Source organism: Mauremys mutica, chromosome 4 (genome assembly GCF_020497125.1).
Source record: "Mauremys mutica isolate MM-2020 ecotype Southern chromosome 4, ASM2049712v1, whole genome shotgun sequence".
Taxonomy (NCBI): domain Eukaryota; kingdom Metazoa; phylum Chordata; order Testudines; family Geoemydidae; genus Mauremys; species Mauremys mutica.
Genome location: NC_059075.1, coordinates 71659471 through 71684765, shown reverse-complemented (window position 1 = coordinate 71684765; position 25295 = coordinate 71659471). Strand labels below are relative to the sequence as shown.

The 25295-nt window shown below is 42.4% G+C and overlaps 1 protein-coding gene across 1 annotated transcript in view; it reads right to left on the bottom strand.

Moving 5' to 3' along the window:
- Positions 1-5358: 5358 nt before the first annotated feature.
- The window catches only part of SPI1 (Spi-1 proto-oncogene), a 29934-nt gene continuing 9997 nt past the window's right edge, over positions 5359-25295 (bottom strand). Inside the window, exons 3-5 of the mRNA XM_045012197.1 lie at positions 13638-13825; positions 7260-7416; positions 5359-6173 (exon numbers count right to left, since the gene is read on the bottom strand). Coding sequence (XP_044868132.1) covers positions 5857-6173; positions 7260-7416; positions 13638-13825 — 662 coding nt within the window. The 3' untranslated portion in view covers positions 5359-5856. The remainder of the gene's footprint in view (positions 6174-7259; positions 7417-13637; positions 13826-25295) is intronic.

Here is a 25295-nt window from a genome sequence, read left to right as displayed (position 1 = left end):
CTGATTTTTCAGTGGCACTCACACTGCCCAGGTCCTGGCCACTGGTCCTGGGGGCTCTGCATTTTAATTTTAAATTAAGCTTCTTAAACGTTTTTAAAACCTTATTTATTTTACATACAACAATAGTTTAATTATATATTATAGACTTATAGAAAGAGACCTTCTAAAAATGTTAAAATGTATTACTGGCATGCAAAACCTTAAATTAGAGTGAATAAATGAAGACTCGGCACACCACTTCTGAAAGGTTGCCGACCCATGTACTAGATTGTCAGCTGCTTTTCAACTGACATGTATGTGCAGGAGAGGAGGGGGAGTGTGTGTGTGTTGGGGGGAGTGACAGGAACAGTGTGCGTGTTGGGGAAGTGTGTGAGAGATTGTGGGGGAGGGGAGTGTATCTGTGAGAAAGGAAGTGTGTGTGTTGTGGGAGAGTGTGTTGGCACGCTGTCTCTTTAAGTTCTGACAGCAACCTGAACAAAATCCTGGAGAAGGGGGACACCTTCACTCCATCAGTCCCTGGCTCTGCACAACACAACAGTGGCTCCCCCAGCAGCAGCAGCAGCCCGCTCTGCCTATGATTCTGTGATTCCCTCAGAGTTCTCCCAGAGCTGCCTCAGTTTCGGGGAAGTGGCATCCTCAGCAGCATTGTGAGCTCTCCAGACTGAGAAATGTCAAAGCTTCCCGGAGCTTTGAAAGGAGAGGGGTGCATGCCTGCAGGGTTGCCAAGTTTAAAACAGTGAGCAGAGTGACCACAGCAGGCATTGTGGGATACTGGGGGACACCAGTTATGTCCACATAATGAACGGCAGCATCTACACTGTCGACACAATTTTTGCACAAAAGCCCTATGTCTCTCATCAAGGTGGTTTTATTTTGTGGCCAAAACTGAAGAGTTTTGTTGCCAAAAGTGGCATTGCAGTATGTACACCTCCACTGTTTTGCCACCACAAGCTGCCTTTTGCCGACAAAACTTTGCAGTGTAGATAAGGCCTAATTCTGCCCTAGGCAGAGGTATGAGTGGGGAGTCCAATCACTTTGCACCAAGACATTAGTTCTTGAAAGGCTTCTCATACCACAGTTTCAGTGCTACTGCAGTGCTGCTCAGGGAGTTGAGACAGGCGCTTAGATGGAATCCTTAAACCCCAGAGACTTAGCGGCGTATTATTGCCTAGGCCGACAAATTTGCAGGGGCAGCAAATTTATAATAGCATTTTTGTAATAGCGGCATCAGTGATGCCACGATTTGACAGATCACAGCGTGTATTGAAACCACCAATGATGGTTCGGCGCCATTTAGTAAACATACTCGCAAGAATCCTAAACAATAATATGAATGGAAGGAAGAAATTAAGCGGTTCTCAGTTTTGGATCCATGTGCGATCCCACGCTATAAGTGAAATTGCGCTATACAAACACGTGTTCAAGCAAGGGTCCTCTGTACTTGTAATTTTATTTATAATAAAACTTGTAAATGTTCAATTATTTTAATGATATTTAGATTCGTTTTAGTTCAAACGAATTTGTAAAAAAACTAAAACAAGTTTAAGTTCATATGGGGCTGGTGGCGGCAAAATCATTAATCCGCCACTGCAGAGACTGCATTCCTCTCCACCACAACCCCGCCCCCACAATCCTTTGCATATCCCTGGCCTCCCTAACATACCCTTTTCTTGCATTGTCCCTCGCCTCCTCCCTGCTTCATCTCCTCCACTCCATATGTTCACTCTCCTGTCCCGCCATAGCCTTGCTTATGCTGCGTCTCAGGTAGAACTGCAGCATCTCATGACTGTTGGTGTCAAAAGGTGTCTCATAGGTTGCACAGTACTAGCATAAATGCTCTACCTCTACATATGGCTATAAGTGGAATGTCACTCATGCAACCAGCACAGTTTCTCCGCCTCTCACTAGCCTGATGTTTCATCAGAAAGGATCAAAACATTGTAAGACAATAGATATTGCTAGAGTCAGCTCACTAATACTTTCTTTGAATAATATTTCTAAAAGGATTGATTAGGAGCCAGACAGTAATTAAGACAGATAAAGTGAAGAATGGGTTTCTTGAACACAGACCAGATTAAAATGTTTTATATCTGCAGGCTGAATGAATACCCTGCTTGAGGGAGTCATTGATGATTTCCATCAGCCGTGGCTGTCAGATATTCCTACAAGATTTTACTAATCATAGTTTCACGTTGCTGATTATGGTCCAGACTAAATTCCTTCAGCACCCTGTGATTGGGCCACACTCAGTCAAAGAAGGTGAGAAGGTCACTGTTTTCTACTTCATTTTAGCCTCCTTGAAGCTACTGAGGCTGTCACATATTTGCTCAAACTTTCTCTCTAAAATTGCAGAACAGCTCCTGTTTGAGTGTGTGATGGGGTGGAGGCAATTCAGCTTCATCAGACAGACAGCTATCTAGAACAGTTCAGCTGGATGAGATATAACAGATACTATTACAGAGAAAAAAGACCTTTTGGTTCCCTTGGCAGCTGGGGCACCTGATTATTCAAACCCCTATGCCACAGATGACAAATCTAACCAGATGCAGATGGGGATTTAGTATTGTTTCTAAAAATATTTCAAAACATTAACTTGAGGAAGAGAAAAAGATCTTGGCTTTGGAGATTAACACCATTATTTTAAACTACTTGCTAAAATTACATTCAGAATTTTTTGCAAAAAATGTTTTAACAATAAATATTTCCTGTTCCCCATGAAATTGTTTTCGGAGATCCCCACATGGAGTATAGCTCCATATTTCATGGACCCAAAACTAGGGTAGGCATTGAAGCTTTATATTAGAGATCAAAGCAACTGCTCGAAAGTTAGATTTTGAATGAAGCATACGGGCCTCCCCTCCTTCAGAGTCCTGGCTGTCAGATCTCAAATTGCTCATCAGAGTTTTTCATTTTAAATTTAATTTCTATTAAATTTCAATGTTTATTTTCTCTGTCTGCTACTTCCTGGAGAAACAGAAAAGCAAATGGGAACTCTCATATCTGAGAGAACTCCCTGGTGAGCTGGAAATACCTGATTTAAGATCTTCCAGCCATTCTCACATATCGTCTATCACAGATTTGTTCTGTTTGAATCATCATAGTTTCCCTGTAAGAGGAAATGATACCTGTCTACCAAGCTCTGATATCAGCAACTGTGAGGCTATTCTAGGCCAGTTTTGCTATGCCAGCTGTGTTGAGGATGAGGACATAACTCATATCTTCATGAGGAATTCTCTTCTTTCCTCTCAACTCAGGTAAGAAAGGGACAAATATCTTGCTTCTAGACAGGTCCTGGAGCTGAGTCACCCTCAGTGCCAAAGAGAAAAGACATGACTAGGGAAGAAGCTCTCAACTTCAAAATCAGCACTGAAGAAATCCTGAAGACAGTCATTGGTAGGAGTTGTTCCGGCCTTCCATTGAGAACTCTCTCAGGACCAATAGAGGTACTGGCCCATAAAGTCTACCACAATGAGGCAAATGGAGTTTAATTGTAATAGTGTTGTGTGATGTAGAAAGCAGATCACTAAGTTGCTTCTAAAATTATAAACAGCTTCCCTTAGGACGGTTTTACAATCTCTGCTATAATATGACACCATCTGAGAGTATAAATGCTCAACTAATAGCAAAGAGATTTCTGAAGAGCATTGATTTAAAGAAAGGCTTCAAGATTTTTTTGAAAGTTAAAAGAAAAAGCAGTCCCCCTGTCAGCAACTGCTGCTGTTGATAAAGTTCTGAAACTCTTGGCTAGCTGTAATTCTCAGATTTCTACCAGCAGTAAATATATTTACCATGTTCCTGAGTCAAGACACTGGAAAAAGTTACATACTTGGAAAAAAACACTTTGTGCATTTTGTTAAAGCAGCTGCTTCTTCCTGTCTGGTTCCAGGGAATTACCACTGCGCAGTGATGAAATCAGTCTCTTCACTTCCTCAATGGGACTGTTACTATAGACAAAATTGACTAATTTGGAATATAACTTTAAAGACTCAATCCTGCAGGTGCTGAGCACTCTTGTCTCCCACAGGCTTCAATGAGACATGAAGGTGCTTAGCACCTCTCCAGATCAAGCTCTAAGAAATCAAAGTTTCTTATTTGCCCATGTGTTCCTCATCACCATGTTTGACAGCCTATGTCACTGTTGAATGTTTAAATAAGAACGAGCCTCTTTAATCCCAGCTTTCAGTCTGGTCTGCTCTCCTGAATTATGGTATGTAATCTCCCTTCCAGCTGTTTTAGAGACCTTTGTTACACCTTCCAACTGTACATGCAAGGTGCATATTATAAACTGTGAATATATACTATGCATCTTGTACAATACTCATGGACTGTTTGTCAAGATGCCTTATGTATTTCAGGATGCAGAAAAATTATTTGGTAGTCTGTGATCATGTAATTAGACTATTGTAATACATGTCCACGGGGAGGGAGGAGGTGAACAGGGGCGGCTCTAGTAATTTCATGGCCCCAAGCAGGGTGGCACGCCGCGGGGGGCGCTCTGGTGGTCGCCGGTCCCGCGGCTCCAGTAGACCTTCTGCAGACGTGCCTGCGGAGGGTCCGCTGGTCCCGCGGCTCCGGTAGACCTTCCGCAGGTACAGCCTGCGGCTGCTCCACCGGACCCGCGGTACCAGCGGACCCTCCGCAGTCATGCCTGCGGGAGGTCCGCCGGAGCCGCCTGCTGCCCTGCCGGCAAAATGCCGCCCCACGTGTGCGCTTGGCGCGCTGGGGTCTGGAGCCGGCCCTGCCCCTGAAAGACATAGCTTTGCTGACCTAACCCCGCTACTGCCTCTCATGGAGGTGGATTACCTATGCCAACAGGAGAACCCCTCCCATTAGCGTAGATAGTATCTTCACTGAAGTCCTGTAGCTGTGCTGCTGTAATATTTCAAGTATAGATAAACCCTGGATGTAGATATACCCCAGCATGGGTTAATGTAAGCCAATTATGTTCATAGCAATGTGTGGGTGTAAATTGAAACCATCAGTATAAGTGAGTGGAAAATTCTGAATTGGTGGTGTGTTGCACCTTCTTTGCATTTAATATGCACAGGTGAAAATGATGATACAGCATGCATGGCAGTGGTGATCTGAGACTTTAGTGTGTGCATTTTTCAGGTTCCTAGTGACTTTTAGGATTCTACAGCCTCCTATACTGTGATCCCTACTCACTTTTGTTTCATAGTCTGAGAATGCTTCTAACATTTCCAGGGAAATAAGAAGCCCATGGAGACATGAAAAGTTGATAAAGTCCAGGAGCCTGTTCTTCTCTATACCCAGTTACCATACTTGAGCTGATACTGTGTAAATGCAAGTGTTGAGACTAGTTTGTGAAGCAGCCATCTGTCATGCAAACACCAAGACTTCATTATATCAAATTTTATTAAATATATACATGTTATTACAATTTAAACAGAACAGGTATCTTTCCAAGATCTGCAAACTTCTCTCTAGCTGTTGAGAGCTGCGGCAGAGCCTGTATTAATGCTAGTTTAAAAGCCGTAAGCTAATGCAGTGTCACTGAAGATGACACAGCACTGCCTTTGAAGGGCAAAACTTCATCAGCTGTATCCATTAATTACAACACAATCAAACAAATATTTTCTGACAATAATATATTTATACACTTTTAAAATTTCCCAACTCTGTCCAGCTTGTTGGATGGAAGCAGAATTCTCTTATCTGTAGGATTCTCAAGTGCTGAAGAAGGGAATTCGTACCAGAAACATCGGACGTTAAAAGCCCTGACAAGGTAGAGAAGTGGGCATATGAAGCAAAGAGAAAGATGCGTCCGTCTCCTCTGCCAGTATCCAGCCAGGAGGTCTTCATTTTTTGGTTTGCTCAGGGTCCCAAGGCCTGTGCTCAGTGAGGATAATGCTTCCTATCAGTGCTTCCCCTTCCCATTACCTCTCCACTAAACTGGTAGGTCAGCTTCTTCTTGACCTTCTTGACTTCCCCCGTCTTGCCGTAGTTTCTCAGTGCCCGTGCCATCTTCTGGTAGGTCATTTTCTTGCGGTTGCCCTTCTGGATGCCCCAGCGGTGTGCCAGTGCCTCTTTGTGTTTGGAGGAGAACTGAAAAGTGCCTTTTTCCTTGTCCACCCACCAGATGCTGTCCTTCATCTCTCCACTTCGAAGAAGGTCCAGAAGGAACTGATACAAACGGATTTTCTTCTTGCTGCCTGTGTGAGGGTCAGAGAGAGAAGGCAGTGGTGAGACAGCTTCATGGCTTCAAGTGTGTAGCATGGAATGGGGAAGCTTACACAGTTCATACTGTTGTTTTTGCTAACATGCTGTTCGAAGAAATTCTTCAATGTACAGCAGTTATAGAGATAGATGATGCTGAGATGTAGTGTAGCCTGGTGCACTGAGTACAGGTATAAGAGCTAGTAACTCCTGAGATCTAGCCCCAGCCCTGACACTGGTTTGTTCTGTGGTTTTGGGTAACTCAAGTGAGTTAGTGTTTGATTTTTTTCAGAGGTGTTGAGCATCTACAGTTCCTATCAACTTCAAGTGAAGCTGTAAGTGCTCAGCACTTCTGAAAATCAGACCCTTAAGCTCACTGCCTCACTTTTCCAATCTATAAAAGGGGATAATATCTACTTTCCAGAGTTGTTGTGAGGGTGAAAACCAGTGTACTACTTTCAACGTATAAATCTCTATATTAATGTTAGGTATTTATTACAGCAATAAGAAGTTAGAATAGGTAGGGCCAGGGGCCTAGGGCCCTGATCCAAAGTTCACTAAAGTCAGTGGAAGGAATCCCATTAATTTCAGTGAAGTTAGGATCAGGCCCTGTGAGAGGTGTGAAGGGCTGGTGATAGCAATCAAGTGTGGGTAACTAGCCAACACATTCTGTTTATAGACTGCAAATAAGGGATGGGTTCTACGCGCTTTTTAGAAAGGGATGGAGAGTCTGAGGGGTGGAGGCAGGTCGACTGTTCCTGAAAGCAGAGGCATCAGAATATCAACTTCTGGCAGAGGAAAGGACCAAGGGGTGACTGAAATGAGGCCAGAATCAGCAGAGCAGAAAAGATAGGTATACAAGGGGAGAGAAGATTAGAGAGAGAGAGAGAGAGAGAGAGATGGGGATGTAGCCACGAAGGTTTCAGAAGATAAGAGAGTGGGTGAGGAGCCAGAGGAAACTGAAGCTTCTAGGGGTTGAGTGAAGGGGCAAACACAGTTAATTCTTTAACACTATCTGTCAACATCATACCAACACAGTCTGCACACTTGTGGCTCAATGCAGCCTCTCTGGGTTTACTGACCTGGCTCTCCATGTATAATTCCAGGACGTGGGTCCACACCATCAGTCTCCCCATCTGATACCTCCAAAGGGGGGCTCTGCCTCTCCATATCCTCCTCATCAGAGCTGGGCTGATGTGGAGAGGAATACTGTACGCACATCCGAGGCAAATAGGAGACCTGTAGAAGAGGGGAAGAATGGTGTGGGGAGGAGAAAGTGACAGAGCAAGGGGCAAAAAATGAAAAGGTTAGGTGTGAGGGGAGATTAACAGAAAGAGAGGGAGAGAGTGACAGGTGCATGAGATTATTTAAAATCATAAGTAGAGATTTAATTGCTGTCACTTAAATACTGTGTGGTTTAAACCTATTCAGAGGACCAATCAAGTTGAACAAAAACTGTCTTTAGCAGCCTTGACCCATTTAAGAGGGGGAGGATGAAGCAGTGGAAGACAGAAGTGAGTTCTAGTTTAGGCCCTGCACAATCACAGCACCCCTTTGTGCCTCGGTTTCCTCACCTGTACAAGGGAGATAATTTTCTCTAATCAGGTGTATATGCCCATCACTGTGGTATCTTCCTGCCTGCTAGGGGTGTGGTGGTGGATGTATTGCTTGTAAAGGAGATTCTTAGAGGGGTGTGGCAATAGTCATGCAAAGTATCTATTTTTCTGACGGGATGAGACTCCACCACTTTTCTAATGTGGAGACAGTATATTCATTTAACAGATGTCTTTGGGTGACAGATTATTCCTGTGGGTGGGATTTGCTGGGATGAGCTTTCTCCAGATAGACCTTCTGGGGAGGATTCACAACAATCACCTTTAAATGTGTGTGAGGAAACCCCCATGGTGCCTGTGATATAGTGGGGAAATACAGAAGCAGCACATTCCTTGGTGACTTCCTGGTCCTTGTTAACTTTCCCCAGTCCAGAGCCACCCTCTTATAGGATCTTTTTCTAAGAAAAACTTTCTGGGGCAGCCCCTTTAAATTTGGCAATTCTAAATACTTGTGGCCACAAAGTAGCCATTTTAAAACTGGCTGCTGTTTACTGTATCTTCCTCTTGTCTATCTGGTATATATCCGTTACTCTTTTGCCTGTCTTATTGCTGAAGAGATTGGGCACTGTGAGAAGATTCTAACATTGCAGGGGCATATCCCACCTGGACTGGGGACAGCTCTCTCTGCTCCTCACCTGCTTTGAGGAGGGAGGATGCTCAACACTAAGGTGGGGGGTGTACCATACTGGGTCAGATTTTGCACCACTTAGGTGATGTTAAATGGCTGGAATCAGACCCTAACTGGCCATCTGAGTATTACCCAGTGTAGACCTTTCACCTGGTGTAGAGCTGGTGTAGCCAGTTCCTATGTTAAATGCCTGGTGTTGGGGGTAAGTCAGTGACAAGGTGGAGTGTACTTCTGCTCTGCCAATACTTAACTGACATGTGATCCCTTGGCATGAGCAAATGCAGACCTTTACATCAGGGCTGGAGCAGATGGATCTTGGGAATGTAAGAGCTGCTCTTTGATTGCCACCTCCACCCCTTGTTCCAAACAGAGCTCAGTGCAGGAGAAAATATGGGCACTGTCTCCTCACACTTTTGTGATAGTGAGACCATGAGGTATATTTCATCCTCCTGTGAATCACATGGAAGTCAGGCAGGCAAGGTACGGAGACCATGCAAGAGATTAACAATAAGGAAACCTCTCCTCTGCCACCAATGGAGGGACATTGCTGTGTGGGTCCAAGTAGTGCAGGAGGTAGGGGAGTAAGGAGGTCACTTCTTCCACACACCCCAAAACACCACATCCAATACGATGCTGGTGAAATGTGCTAAACCGATAACCCAGGAGATTGAGGGCCTCTTGAACTAACCTCCCTTCCCTCCAGCACTAGGTGGAAGAAGGGTGTTTTGTGTATGACTCCCTCAGTGCAGGGTTAGGTGAAGCTGGGGGGGAGTGCATGGTCTGTTCATGACTCACAGTGCCCAGTCTGGGGTCAGACACTGAATGACTGGTACTTTTCTGATGAGTCTCAAACTATCCTGAAATGTCCCAATAAGGAGTGTGCAAGTGGATTGGTTGAAGGGTGCAGTGGCTGGCGGTTAGTGAGTTGGCAGATTGGCTGGAGGCGAGCATGGCAGGAAGGGCCGTGATTGGGTAAGAGTGTGTGTAAGTTTCCTGTCAGATGCCCCAGAGTGAAACTCCAAACCTCACCACAGAGTCACCTTAAGTGTTTTACAGTTGAACAAACTGCAACTTCAGGGATGAGAAGGAAGGGAGAGGTGGGGGTGGGGTGGGGGTGGGAGGTGAGTAGATGGGAGAGAAATGGGGAATGGTACCTCTGGAGGGAGAAGGGGGAGGTGGTTGGTGAGTGTGGTACCAAAAGGGGGAAAGAGGACAAAGCTAAACAATGCCCCTGGAGGTGGGGGAAAAGAGCATGGGATGGTGCTGTGGGAGAGGAAGGATGAATGATGCCTCGAGAAAGGGGGTAGGGATAAGATGTGGATAGTGCCTCAGGAGGCAGAATGAGTTTCTCCCATACTATATATACTTTCCATATCTGCTATATTTTTGGTAACACATATTGCACCGGTGTGTGAAATTCAGAATATGTGATATGTATGATATCCTGAAAATATTACACAATGAGTCACTTTTCCTGTTGGGGTGCTTGCAGAGGCAGATGATTAATGCAATCATGGAGAGGGGAGGTCTGAAACTGCTGGCTACTTTCCACACTCTGCTACTACCTAAGTATTGCTGCTCTTTATTTATTTTTCCTCTGTCCACTCTTCTTCTTTCCTTCTTCTTCCACACAGCCTTTCCTTTTCCTTACAATGTTGTCTGCTGAGAGCTGTTATGGGCAAGCTAAGTAAACTTTCTTAAGAAGACCTGTCCAAGGACAATCTGGAACTCAGATTTGGTCTCACAAAATAATGGTACTGTTCCAATTTTTTTGATAGCTAACTTCTTGTACGTCCCTCCCTCAGTAACAAACTACTGCTTTGATCTCACATGACTGTAGTGAGTGTAGTGACTAGCACATTCAGCACGAGGATGAAAGTTGGCCTCCTGCTTCTGTTTCCTTGAAAATGCCTTGTAACAGTAATTGAATGATGACCGCCATCTGCACCAACACTTAGGGGGATTAAACCACAGTGCTCAACACTAAATGCATGAGCTGCTATATCTTGAGCTAAAGCTCCCTAACTGGGGATTGTAACACTTATAGCCTCTTCACAGAAGGCGCTCTGTAAACCACATTCACCAATATATTACAGCTGCACTCCAGATTACTCTTTGAGGAGAACATAGAAATGTAACGCTGGAAGGGACCTTGAGAAGTCATCAAGTCCATCCCCTTGTGCTGAAGCTGGACCAAGTAAACCTAGACCATCCCTGACAGGTGTTTGTCCAACTAGTTCTTAAAAACCTCCAATGATGGGGATTCCACAACCTCCCTTGGGAAGTCTATTCCAGAACTTAACTACCCCTGTACTTAGAAATTTTTTCCGAACATGTAACCTAAATCTCCCTTGCTGCAGATTAAGCCCATTACTTCTTGTTCTACCATCAGTGGACATGTTGACCACCATCCTCTTTATAACAGTCCTTAACATATCTGAAGACAGGTCCCAGCTCAGTCTGTTTTTCTCAAGACTAAACATGCCCAGTGGGTTTTTGTTTTTGTTTTTTTTAACCTTCCCTTATAAGTCAGGTTGTCTAAATCTTTTATCATTTTTGTTGGTCACCTCTGGACTCTCTCCAATTTATCCATAGCTTTCCTAAAGTGTGTATCCCAGAACTAGACACAGTTCTTCAGCTGAGGCTTTACCAGTGCCGAGTACAGTAGGACAATTATCTCCCCTGTCTTACATATGACACTCTTATTATTACACCCCAGAATTATATTAGCCTTTTTCATAACTGCATCACCTTGCTGACTCACATTCAATTTGTGATCCACCATAACCCCCAGACTCTTTTCAGCAGTACTACCACCTCACCAATTATTGCCCACCTTGTGCATTTGATTTTTTTTCCTTCCTAAGTGTAGTACTTTGCATTTGTCTTTACTGAATTTCATCTTGTTGATTTCATACCAATTCTCTAAACTCTCAAGGTCGCTTTGAAATTTAATCCTTGCCTCTAAACTGTTTGCAACCCCTCTCAGCTTGATGTCTGAAGATTTTATAAGTATGCTCTCCACTCCAGTACCCCAGTCATTAATGAAATTATTGAATAGTGCCAGTCCTAAGACTGACCCCTGCAAAACCTCACTAGATATGTCCTCCCAGTTTGACAGCAAACCATTAATAACTACTCTTTGAGTTCAGTTTTTCAACCAGTTGTGCATCCACTTTATTATAATTTCACCTAGACCGCATTCCCGTAGTTTGCTTATGTGAATGTCATGTGGGGCTGTGTTAAAAGCCTTGCTAAAATTAAGATATCACATCTATTGCTTCCTTCCTATCCAGTAACCCTGTCAGAGAAAGCAATTAGATTGATTCGGCATGATTTGTTCTTAACATCCATGCTGGCTATTCCTTATAACCCTATTATCCTCCAAGTCAGGTGTTCTCAAACTTCATAGCATCACAACCCCCTTCTCAGAACAAAAATTACTACATGACCCCAGTAGGGGGGACTGAATCCTGAGCCTGCCTAAGCCCCGCTGCCCCGGGGGGAGGGTGGGAAGCCCAAGCCCCACTGCCCTGGGGGAGGGGGTAAAGCCGAAGCCCCTGGGCTTCAGCCCCAGGCAGGGGGCCTGTAACCTGAGCCCCAGCGCCCAGGGCTGAAGCCCTCTGGCTTCAACTTCGACCCCGTGTGATGGGGCTCAGGCTTTGGCTTTGGCCTTGGGCCCCAGCAAATCTAAGCCAGCCCTGGCTACCACATTAAAATGAGGTCCCAACCCACTTTGGGGTCCCTACCCACACAGTTTGAGAGCCACTGCTCTAAGTGCCTACACATTGATTGTTTGTTAATTTTTTCCATTATCTTTCTGGATATCGAAGTTAGGCTGCCTGGTCTATAATTCTCTGGGTTTTCTTTGTTCCCCTTTTTAAAGATAGGTACTGTGTTTGCCCTTCTCAGGTCTTCCTGGACCTCACGCATCCTCCATGAGTTCTCAAAGATAATTGCAAAGGGTTCTGAGATTGCTTCAGCTAGTTCCCTAAGTACCATAGAATGATTTTCATCAGGCCCCGTCATCCTAAATAGATCTAATTTGTCTATTCTGTAACCTGTTCTTTCCCTGTTTTGGCTTCCATGGACGGAATTAGCCCTATCACCTCTGTACTGAAATGCCAGACAAGGTGCGGATGGGTGAGTGGAACAAAGCAGTGGGATGGGCAAAATCTCCTTCTCTGCTGCCATTTTGTGATGGTTACAAGGAAACAAAGTGGGGTCAATGCTCATTCTCAGCCTCTGGATGGACATAATGGTCAGTCACTGCATTTCAGCAGCTTGTCTAAATGCTGGAACTGGAACAGCTTGAAGCTCCTCGCAGAGTGGTGTCTCACATTTTTTTCCTGTCTTTTTGTCAGTACCTGATTCTGTTTGCATCTGCACCCTATAGTCTACATTTCACATACTATTGTTGTGTTTGTTGTGTGGTAGATTTTGAGGCTTTGCAGTGGATGAGTTTCCTGTTGGAAGAAAAATTAGCCACATAGACGCAGGGTATTTTCTCCTAGGCTGTTTAATTAAAACAATATACATACACAAGTTCTATTTACTCTGAGCATTAATGGCATAAATAGCTAAGGGGCTCCCATGAATTATGTAATGCATTAGGGAGTGGGTGGGTCCTTAATTTTGCATGTTTGTTAAAGTGTTACAAGGGATGGGTGTGGAGCCAGGGTTTCCAGGATCTGTGGCTTTCAGAACAGCCTGCCAGGTAGACTGCATTCAAGTCAGGGACCTCAGGGTTTGCAGCTCCAGGGCAACCTGCCAAGTAGACTACCCCAGAGCTGGGGCTCCATTCTTATTTGTGGAGAAATTTGAAATATTTGATTTATGTTGATGTTCCAAATTGGAACGAAGCCAAATATCAAAATCCTCTATGAAACAGAATTATCCTTTCTCTACACAGCTCTAAAATATCACACTTCCTTTAGCAGTGAAGAGACAGCCTGTGAGCTGCCATCCAGACAAATGTGCTTAACCCACACTTCTCCTTAGTGACTGCCTTTGTGTGGTTGCTGTAGCCAGCCCTTCTATGGGACTCTAGGCTAGGCTTTCTGTTTAACCCTTTCCTTAGGGAGTTTTATGTCAAGATCCATAACTCGTACCCTGCATTTCACTAACACCTTTGGCAAAACACTGCTCAGTCTCTGATGCCTCTTGTTCCATGCCCTTTACTGTCATCCTATATTCTGTGCAAAAGGTGACAACCATACCTGGTGGTTGAGGCCAATATGTGTGGTTGGGATCCCCGAGTCTAGGACATGCATCTGCTCAAACTCCATGTGCCGATAGAGCTGTTGCAGCTGAGGAGGCTGTACACTCTGGAGTTCTGTAAATTGGTTGTCCCCGAAGCCCTCAAACTCACTGTGCATGTGGTGTGGGTGATACTCCCAGTAATGGTCTAAAAGAAATAGAACAATTCTCTGTTAATATAGAGTAAGAAACATGCAGCATTCATCAAACATTTTCACTCCCTGTTCCCCCTTTCCCCATGTAGTGACCAGACCCCTAAATAACACTCTACATAGATCATCCTGCCTGTGAACAGCGTCTCCTCATCTCCAAGATGGCCTTGATGGGGGCCAATCATCCTATGGCAGAAACCTAATAGGTTTCAAAGGGAATATATTATATGTTGCAGAAATGGTAAATGCTGACCCTTTGCTCTCTGGACAAAAGGTAAAGTTGTTTCTTTTAGGGCCAAGTAAATTTTGTTTCATTTCACCCATGGGCTAGTATGTTCCAATAATTTTTCTTGCCTCTCAATGTCATCACAGTCTTCCTCATTGTGGGGTGAGGCGGAGAGAGAAAAATTTTTACAGATTGCTCCCCACAAATAATCTTTTTCCTTTTCCACTTGGCCCCATCACATCCTATATGTTGCAGAAAGAGCATGGTGTACTGCTAGAGTCGGCATGGAACCATGCCTCACTATACCACACACACACACACACACACACACACACATATATATATATATACAGAATCTTACAAGATGAGACGGGGGAAGAGGAGCTATTGGTGAGTCCTGTTTACTTTGTTGTACAGTGGGCCTAAATTCTGAGGCAAGCCTCCATCATTTTTGTAGCATGGTAGTGCTAAATTCTGTGGCACACTAGAAATTTCTGTGATAGATTCAGATACATTCAAAAGGCGTTTGTTTGGGTTTTTTTAATTAAAAAGATGAAGACAACCAGTACACTATTTCTTGCATTACTTATCTTGAATTTAAAGTCAACACAGGTCTCAGTTTTGGATTATTGTTCAGTTTATGCTGCCCCAAATTTTCAGTGTGCTGCAGAATTTTGTATTGGTGATGCATAATTTAGAATCTGCCAAGGGACAGCTGGAGGCTTTGCAAGCTCCATTTCACTCACAGTCAATAATTATAAGCACAAATTTGTGTGTACTTGGGTTTTAAAATCTAGCACTAACTGTCTGAATTGATTGGGTTTCCACCATATCTCTTGACAGTATTCCACCATCTAATACGTCTAATTGTCAAAAAGCCTTTCCCGATATTCACCCTGAATTTTCCCTTTCTTACTTATACCCCGTTACTCCTTGTTCTAGCCCCTTGTACGATTTAAAATCATTTGTCTCACCCTTCACATATTTGCAGACTGCTATCGTGTGCCCTTCCAACATACTTTTAATTGTCACTTAACCTAGTTGTATATACTTAGCTCTCTTAATCTTTCTGTATAAATCAGTTTTTCCAGCCCCCTAATCACGCTTTTGCTCTTCTCAGAAGTCCCTCCCATCTGGCAACGTCTTTCTGATATGTGGTGGATAGAACCGTTCCAAGTGTAGTTGCATTAAAGTCAGAAAGAGAGGGACAACTGACCTTTGTTCTGTGATGTGATGTCATTGTACGTGACTGTATCTAGGTACTTATGCCCCCCATCAGCAAAGTGTCTGAGCACTCTCCAAGTATCGGAAGCAGAAATAAGAATAATAGTCTCACTTTTCCTTCAGACTAAGAAGGGAGAGAAGCTTAATCAGTTTATAGGGTTCTGGGGACTGGGGTTGTTTAGAATTGTCGGTTGTTCGTGTGTATGTGAGTAAACGTGTCTTTCTGGGTGTGGCTGCATGAAGAACTTACTGAGATAAAGCTAATTGAAAAGATGAGTTTTGTATTTAGTTCTGAATGTGGTGAGGTCTGTGCTCATTCTTTTCTTTCAGGAGTGAGTTCCTTAGTCTAGCCCCAGCTCCTGTGAAAGTTGTCTCCTACTGTCATGAGCTTCTCCCATGGTTTGATAGTTTCATTGTTCTAGTCTAATATAGCTGTCACAGGAGATCGTGGTCACAGTGGGAGAGGCAGTCTCTCTGGTAGCTAGTGTCAATCCCATGGAGGGTTTTCAAAATCAGAACACTGACTTTGAATTGGATTCTGCATTCATTGGGGAGCCAGTGCAGAGCTGAGAACCCCAGGATGATGTGTTCACAGCAACATGTGCTGCTATGACAGAGGAGAAGTAGGGGTTTTGGGGGGGGTATGACTACATTGCAATCACAGTGTGATTGCAGCTCAAGTAGATATACCTGAGCTAGCTTGGGTATGGGAGCAGTGAAGCCTTGGCAGCACATGCTTCAGCACAAGCTGTACAAGCCCACCTGGAGCCCTGGGTAATTTCTCAAGGGGCAAGCATGCGCTGCCACAGCTTCGCTGCTCCAGGACCCAAGCTAGCTAGATTAAAGCTAGCTCAGGTATGTCTACTTCAGCTGACAAACATACCCTTTGCCTCCTTTGTGACAGTGGCAAAAGTCTGTAGAAATTATTTCTCTGAGTCTGTTTGTATCAAATGATTTTTGGCCACCCATACTTGTTTTCTTCCTTTCTACTTTTTCTATCACAGGTCATTCATGTCAATATGTGTGGGAGGGGAGGCTTGGGAGTCTGTAGCAGTAGTCAAGGAGTAGTTGTATTGCCTCACTAATTCCAGTCCTTGGGGTCTTTGTTTTTCTGTAAACAAGGTCTGGAATTTGGCAAGGGCCAACAGTTTACACATTTTCAGATGGGGAAACATGAGGGTGGTTGTTTCTTGCCTTGCAATGTGAGAGTGTTTTATTTATACCTGGAAGAGGAAGTGGTCTGAGTAGGATATTAGGATGGTTCTTACCATTTTTTTAATGTTCAAATCTAACATCAGAATCCAGTCCAGCGTTGCCTAAGGTGGAATGTTCCAATAGAAGGATTTGGGCTATCATATCAGAGGATTATTTGTCTAGCTAGGAGATTGAGCCTTTTGTTTTCACATGCAGACTTAGTCATAATGATCCATTCACCAGTTTCACCAGTCTAGATTGTCACAACACATTCTACCTAGGATTGACCACAGATGTTCCAATTGATCCAACAGGCAGCAGCCCACCTTTTGGGTGATAAACTGATGAGAGCATAGTTTAACAGTGCTCTGTGCTGGCTCCTCAGCCTGTTCTGGATCTGCTTGAGGGGTCTAGTGTTAATCTTTTAAAAGCACTCAATAGGCTGGGGCTGGCTTTTTTCAAAGACCACCTCTCTGCAGCCCAATGTAACAACTAAGATTAGCGAGGATGCTGTAACTGACCCCAGGATGAAACTCTGGGTGTCCTCAGTGTCAAGTCCTCATCTGTGGAACTTCCCACCATCAATAACCATGGCTACCAAAGAGGTAACGAATTATGCTTCATACATGTGCAGCCTTTGTAATCTTCATTCAAATAGGAACATTGTGCGTGCTTCCCAGCAGGCTTCCTTGAATCCTTCCGTAGCCATTTTTCATAGCAATTGTTTCTTCTATATTTCAGGATGTCTCTTCATTTGTTGGAACTCCTGTCAAAGCCTCTGCTACCTCTAGAACTTCCTTGTTAAGGCTCTTCTTGACAGCTAGATTAAATTTTAGAATGCTATTAATTCCCACCCCTGCTAATCAGTGTCACCTGGCCTATTGAACAATGAATTCCATTTTTATTTGAATTGTGTAACAAGTGGTGCCGTCGTCTCCATCAGGGCATCAAAGTCCATGACTGGAGCTGGCTCCTACAGCTTGAAGAGAAAAGAGCCCTTAGGAAGCAAGCAGCTCCCAACCAAGATACATACATTTGCAATAACTGCCAAAGATCATGCAAATCTCGGATTGGACTATTCAGTCACATGAGACATTGCAAACCATCTATCTACATGATAGGCTGCAATTTCCACTGTCTCCTCAGAGACGAAAGGATGCCAACAACACAACACATAGTATTTCAGTAACATAAGAAAGTAGCTGCAATTCAGACATCATGATGATAATTATTCACCATCTCGGGAGTTACCACACTGACCACATGCCACAGATAGGTAACAAACCTGCACCATGTCATAGGTTACCGTAACACAATGCTGTACCCACGTATGCACAATACTGCTCCCATATATGCAACAACTCTTGTGAAGGGAGGACAGTCCCTATTTCTCTTTAGTGAATTATTTATCAATCAATTCTGCTCTTCAGCAAAAGTTTCTTAATCCAATATATTTTGGTGATGTTGAAAGATAAATCCCCATGTCTGTCACCAAGTATCCCTACCATCAGAGCATTCAGGTGTGGATAGGTATGTTGCACCACATTAGGTATCAGCACTGTGCACCAGAAGATGGGGAATTATAAATATCCACTTGTCCAGATATTACTATTATCAATTTGAGTTGGAGCTTTTTCTTTTATAAGTTCTTTGTAGGTTTAAAGTTGGTAATGAGGTGTAGTTGTTCCCTACTATTCAGAAAGATGCAAAGGTGGAGAGAGGGGAGAAGAAAGGAGAAAAACACTCAGGAAATGAAAGTGTCTACTTTGTGGCTCAAGGACAGCGTCAGTAAAAGCCAAGCTATATCTGCACTCTGGAGTCATTCTGAAAAATTTCATGTGAAGTGAAAGAGGATGTGAGAAAATTCTCTGTTGTAGAGACATGGAGACCATGTTTGTTTTGGTCTTTTATGTAGTGAAAGGTTAAAGGAAGGACAGTGATGAGCCCTGAACTCATTGTCTTTACACACATAGAGGATGTTGGCCCGCTGGGATGCAATAATTGCTCTACAGTAGAGCTGTCAATTAATCGCAGTTAACTCACATGATTAACACACAAAAATTAATCACGATTAATCGCACTTACACCAATAGAATACCAGTTGAAATTTATTAAATATTTTTGAATGTTTTTCTACATTTTCAATATTGATTTCAATTACAACATAGAATACAAAGTGCACAGTGCTCACTTTATATTATTTTTTATTACAAATATATGCACTGTAAAAATGATAAAAGAAATAGTATTTTTCAATTCACCTCAGACGTACTGTAGCGCAATCTCTTTATTGTAAAAGTGTAAATTACAAATGCAGATTTTTTTTGGTTACATAACTGCACTCGAAAACAAAACGGTGTAAAACTTCAGAGCCTACAAGTCCACTCAATCCTACTTCTTCTTCTGTCAATCGCTAAGACAAACAAGTTAGTTTACATTGACAGGAGATACTGCTGCCTGCTTCTTATTTACGTCACCTGAAAGTGAAAAGAGGTGTTCTCATGGCACTTTTTGTAGCCGGTGTCATAGGCGCCAACTTTCCCTGGCGCTGGTGGGAGCTCGCGCCCCTACCCCGACTCCACCCTTTCCCCACCCCTGCCCCGCCCCCATTCCAATCCCTTCCCCAAAGTCCCCACCCCAATTCCACCCCCTCCCTGCCCCTATTGGACCCCTTTCCCAAATTCCTGCCTCAGCCCTGCCTCTTCCCCCAAGCGCACCGCGTTCCCCCTCCTCTCCCCTCCCTCCTAGCCACATGAAACAGCTGTTTCGCGGCACAAGCGCTGGGAGGGAGGGAGAAAAAAGCAGGCACACAGCGCACTCAGGGGAGGAGGTGGAGTGGAGGCGAAGGTGAACTGGGCAGGGAGCTGCCAGTGGGTGCTGAGCACCCACCAATTTTTCCCCGTGGGTGCTCCAGGGCTGGAGCACCCACACAGTCGGCGCCTATGGCTGGCGTTGCAAGGTATTTACATGCCAGATATGCTAAACATTCGTATGCCCCTTCATGCTTCAGCCACCATTCCAGAGGACATGCTTCCATGCTGATGATGCTCAAAAAAATAATGCTTCTTGGAAGGAGATTGTATGTCTCCTGCTCTGTTTTGCCCGCATTCTGCATATATTTCATGTTATAGCAGGTTCGGATGATGACCAAGCACATGTCGGTTTTAAGAACACTTTCATAGCAGATTTGACAAAACGCAAAGAAGGTACCAATGTGAGATTTCTAAAAATAGCTACAGCACTCAACTCAAGGTTTAAGAATCTGAATTGCCATCCAAAATCTGAGAGGGACGAAGTGTGAAGCATGCTTTTAGAAGTCTTAAAAGAGCAAGATGCGGAAACTACAGAACCCAAACCACCAAAAAAGAAAATCAACCTTCTGCTGGTGGCCTCTGACTCAGATGATGAAAATGAATATGCATCAGTCCGCACTGCTTTGGATCATTATCAAGCAGAACCCACCATCAGCATGGAAGCCTGTCCTCTGGAATTGTGGTTGAAGCATGAAGGGACATACAAATCTTTAGCACATCTGGAACATAAATATCTTGCAACACCAGCTACAACAGTGCCATGTGAATGTCTGTTCTTACTCTCAAGTGACATTGTAAACAAGAAGCAGGCAGCATTATCTTCTGCAAATTGTAATCAACCTTGTTTGTCTGAGAGACTGGCTGACCAAGAGGTAGGACTGAGTGGACTTGTAGGCTCTAAAGTTTTACATTGTTTTATTTTTGAATGCAGGTTTTTTGTACAAAATTCTATATTTGTAAGTTCAACTTTCATGATAAAGAGATTGCATTACAGTACTTCTATGAGGTGAATTGAAAAATTTGTTTTTTACAGTGCAAATATTTGTAATAAAAAATATAAAGTGAGCACTGTACACTTTGTATTCTGTGTTGTAATTGAAATTAATATATTTGAAAATGTAGTATACATCAAAAAATATTTAAAATAAATGGTATTCTATTGTTGTTTAACAGTGCAATTAATCGTGATTAATTTTTTTTAATCGCTTGACAGCCCTAATTAAAGGCTGACTGATGGCTTTAGTCCAGGATTAGAAAGCAGAGCTGAACCTCTCTAGCATCTTTCATCCCAGAGGAGTTGATGTTCTGTTGCCTTTGCTCGGTGAAAACTAACTAGACAACTAGGAGGATGGAAAGTGGGCTATAGAAAAGTATCTGTTAATGAAGCGGGGTCACTGTGTTTTACCTCTATCAAAAACCAAATGAGCAAAAAAATAAAAATAAAGGAAATGAGGGAAAATACTGAGAGCCTCTGCAAAATGTATTTCTGATTCTCTGCAGAATCATTCCCTTCCCAGAGAAATGCCATTTTTCCCAAGTAATGCCACTTTGTCTATAATTATAGATAAGCTCATTACTTCTCACTTTACTAATTAACAAATCTGATCATTTCAGTAATGCTAAGCATTCAAAAATCATGAGTCAGCTCCCCCAAATCATGATATTTTATTTTTATATATTCCCTCATTTCCTTTATTTTTATTTTTTTGCTCATTTGTTTTTTGATAGGGGTAAAACACTGTGACCCCTCTTCATTAACAGATGTGTTTATATATATATATTTGGGCTATCAAGCGATTAAAAATATTAATCGTGCGATTAATCATACAGTTAATAATAGAATACCATTTATTTAAATATTTGGATGTTTTCTACATTTTCAAATATATTGATTTAAATTACAACACAGAATAGAAAGTGTACAGTACTCACTTTATATTTATACTTATTTTTGATTGCAAGTATTTGCACTGTAAAAAAACAAAAGAAATAGTATTTTTCAATTCACCTAATACAAATACTGTAATGCAATCTCTTTATCATGAAAGTTGAACTTACAAACGTAGAATTATGTACAAAATAACCCGAATCCAAAAATAAAACAATATAAAATTTTAGCGCCTGCAAGTCCACTCAGTCCTACTTCATGTTCAGCCAATCGCTCAGACAAACAAGTTTGTTTACATTTACAGGAGATAATGCTGCCAGCATCTTGTTTACAATGTTACCTGAAAGTGAGAACAGGTATTCTGATGGCACTGTTGTAGCTGGTGTCGCAAAATATTTATGTGCCAGATGCACTAAAGATTCATATGTCCCTTCATGTTTCAACCACCATTCCAGTGGACATGCATCCATGCTGATGATGAGTTCTTCTCAATAACCATCCAAAGCAGTGCGGACCGATGCATGTTCGTTTTCATTATCTGAGTCAGATGTCACCAGCAGAAGGTTGATTTTCTTTTTTGGTGGTTCGGGTTCCGTAGTTTCTGCACTGCAGTGTTGCTCTTTTAAGGCTTCTGAAAGCATGCTTCACACCTCGTCCCGCTCAGATTTTGGAAGGCACTTCAGATTCTTAAACCTTGGGTCGAGTGCTTTAGAAATCTCACATTGGTACCTTCTTTGTGCTTTGTCAAATCTGCAGTAAAAGTGTCCTTAAAATGAACATGTGCTGGGTCATCAACCGAGACTGCTATAAGATGAAATATATGTCAGAATGCGGTTAAAACAGTAGGGGACATACAATTCTTCCCTAAGGAGTTCAGTCACAAATTTAATTAACACATTATTTTTTAATGAGCATCATCAGCATGGAAGCATGTCCTCTGGAATGGTGGCTGAAGCATGAAGAGGCATATGAATGTTTAGCATATCTAGCACGTAAATACCTTGCAATGCTGGCTACAAAAGTATCATGCAAATGACTGTTCACACTTTCTGGTGACATTGTAAATAAGAAGAGGGCAGCATTATCTTCTGTAAATGCAAACAAACTTGTTTGTCTTAACAATTGGCTGAACAGGAAATAGGACTGAGTGGACTTGTAGGCTCTGAAGTTTTACATTGTTTTGTTTTTGAGTGCAGTTATGTAACAAAAAAAATCTATATTTGTAAATTGTATTTTCACAACAAAGAGATTGCACTACAGTACTTATACGAGGTGAATTGAAAAACACTATTTTTTTGTTTATCATTTTTACAGTGCAAATATATGTAATAAAAACAATATGCAATTTGATTTTGATTACAACACAGAATACAATATATGTGAAAATGTAGAAAAACATCCAATTATTTAATAAATTTCAATTGGTATTCTATTGTTTAACAGTGCGATTAAAACTGCGATTAATCACGGATAATTTTTTAAATCGTGATTAATTTTTTTTAGTTAATTGTGCAAGTTAACTGTGATTAATTGACAGCCCGAATATATATATTGTTCTATTTTTATTAATTGTCTTCTGGCTCTTGAGCTTTTAGGACTCATGTTTGCTTTTCTCTGCAACTATGAGGGCTATAAACTTTTTTTAAAATGGAAGCTGAAATTCTTATGTAATCAAATTATTCCAGGATCTGGTGTTTTAAGAAAAACACAGAATAACATGAAATGGTGATAAACTATGAAATCATGAGCATTGACAATACTTTAATTCTCTCACACAAACTTGGTGGTCTCCCCTCTGCTCAGCAACAATTTAATCACAGAGAGAGAGCTACAATGAAGCCTCCTACATTGAAGTCTTGCATTAAAAAGGATATGTCTGCACTTTGAGCTGGGGAGGCAGATTCCCAGCTTGAGGAGGCATACCCATGCTAACTCTCATTGAGCTAGTGCACTAAAAATAGTGTAGCCACAGTGGTGTGAGTGACAGGATAGGCTAGTGATCCCTAAAACATACCCATCCAAGATCCTAGGCATATATTTGGGGCAGCTAGCCCATCCCATAGTTTGTGCCACCATGGTTATACTCTCTTTTTAGCATGCTAGCTCAATGAGAACTAGTGTATGTCTCCTTGAGCTGGGCATCACACCCCCAGCTCGAAATGTAGACATATCCTAAGACTGCATCAGTCTTACAAAATGTGCTACACAATACTTACTGGAACAACGAGGAGTCCGGTGGCACCTTAAAGACTAACAGATTTATTTGGGCATAAGCTTTTGTGGGTAAAAACCTCACCCACAAAAGCTTATGCCCAAATAAATCTGTTAGTCTTTAAGGTGCCACCAGAGTCCTCGTTGTTTTTGTGGATACAGACAAATCCGGCTACTCCTCTGATACTTAATACTTACTGGCTTACTAAAGTATTAGTAAAAATAATTAATAATTATTTTGCTATAACCCCAACTTTAGAGGTCTGCTGCTCACCATAATCACACCAGGGCTGTTCTGAGGATTTTGAAAAAGTCTTGTGATATATTTTTGGAATACATCATCTTAAGCTTAATGAATCCTTCACAACTCTGCCCCTCGCTACTAATCTGTTCTGTTCTTGTATTTTATCATGTTGACACCCCTTTTACTCCATCAATACCACCACCAGCCCTGACTCCTTGTTTGTCCATTTATCCCACAACTGTCTTTGCACTTTCCTCCACACCACTCCTTATACAAAGAACACAACCCTTAAAATAGGTTGTAAAGTCTCTTTCCTGTGCTCCTTCATATTGCTCCTCAAGACTCATTGTTACGGTAATGCCTACAAGAAATTAGCCAACTTGGGGATGGCTGACATTTATAGGAAACAGCAAAAGAGTTGACTTGTATGGTTTATTTCTCTCCTTTACTTCTTATTTCTTGCTTGTTGTCTTAGATAGTGAGAAATTCAGGGGAGGGACTGTGACTTATATGTTTGGACAATGGGTGGCAAATTGCCGGTGCTACCATAATACAAATAAACAATAATTTATGTGAAATGTGTGTTGGGATTGTAAGGTATTGTTCCCGCCTATCCTCCTCTAGTAGGAGAACTGAAACCCAGCTGTGTGTGTTGGAGATTTTGCATTGTTGCTAACATTTAGAAAAGTTTAGCAAGGGGCAAATGTCCATATAAACTGGGGGCCTGGGTGTCCTTAGGGCCCTGATTCAGCAAAGCACTTAGGTATGTACTTAAATCTTGTTGATTTTCAGTGGGACTTGAGACATTCTTAAAGATGTGCTTAAGTGATATGCAGAACTGGGACCAAGGCTGGAAGGAGTGGATGCATGGCGGGGGTGGTGTGTGCGCATATACACGTGAATGCATTCTGGTGAGTGTTAGGACTTTTAAAATATTAACTACTTAACTGTAGCAACCAATCTGTTTGATAGATGAGTATAATCCCCATTTTGCAGATGTGGAAACTGAGGCACAGAGCAGTTAAAGTCAACATTTTCAAATTTGGGTGTATAAAATAAAACACCTGAATTTGCATCTCTGGATTTAAGTGCCTTTCTTTAGGCATTCAAATTTGACTATTTTGACCAATATGCCTTCACAAAAGCTACAGTGGTAGTTGGGTCAAAATAGATTACTCCCTTACTCTGTCCCTTATTTAGTGTGCAATTAGAAATTTCGTATCTGGTCTGTGAATGTAATGTCAAGAGCAGATTTAGATAGGTTTTTTTTTTTAAATTAAACGTCCCAGGTGTGAGACAAGCCTCTTCAGAAACTTGCTGCCCTGTGCCATCTCTCTTATTAGCTATAGTACATTGTGTTTTGAATTGGTTAGATCTCTTAAACTAAGCAGGGATGGCCCTGATTACTACATGGGTGGGAAACTTCCAGTGAAATCTGAGGAACTGCAATGAGTGGTACAGTAGCGGATGCTTTTCTCTTTGAGTCAGTACTGACTCTGATGGCCCAACATGGTGCTGGTGGGATGCTGTGCTGCAGGAGGAGATGTGGATCACTCAGTGAGGGGTGGTCTGACTTCAGAGTGAGTACTGAGCTTAGTGCCCCCAGAACATTTGAAAATACTTCAAAAATTAACTATCAAAAAGGAAATATTGTTTATTAATTATT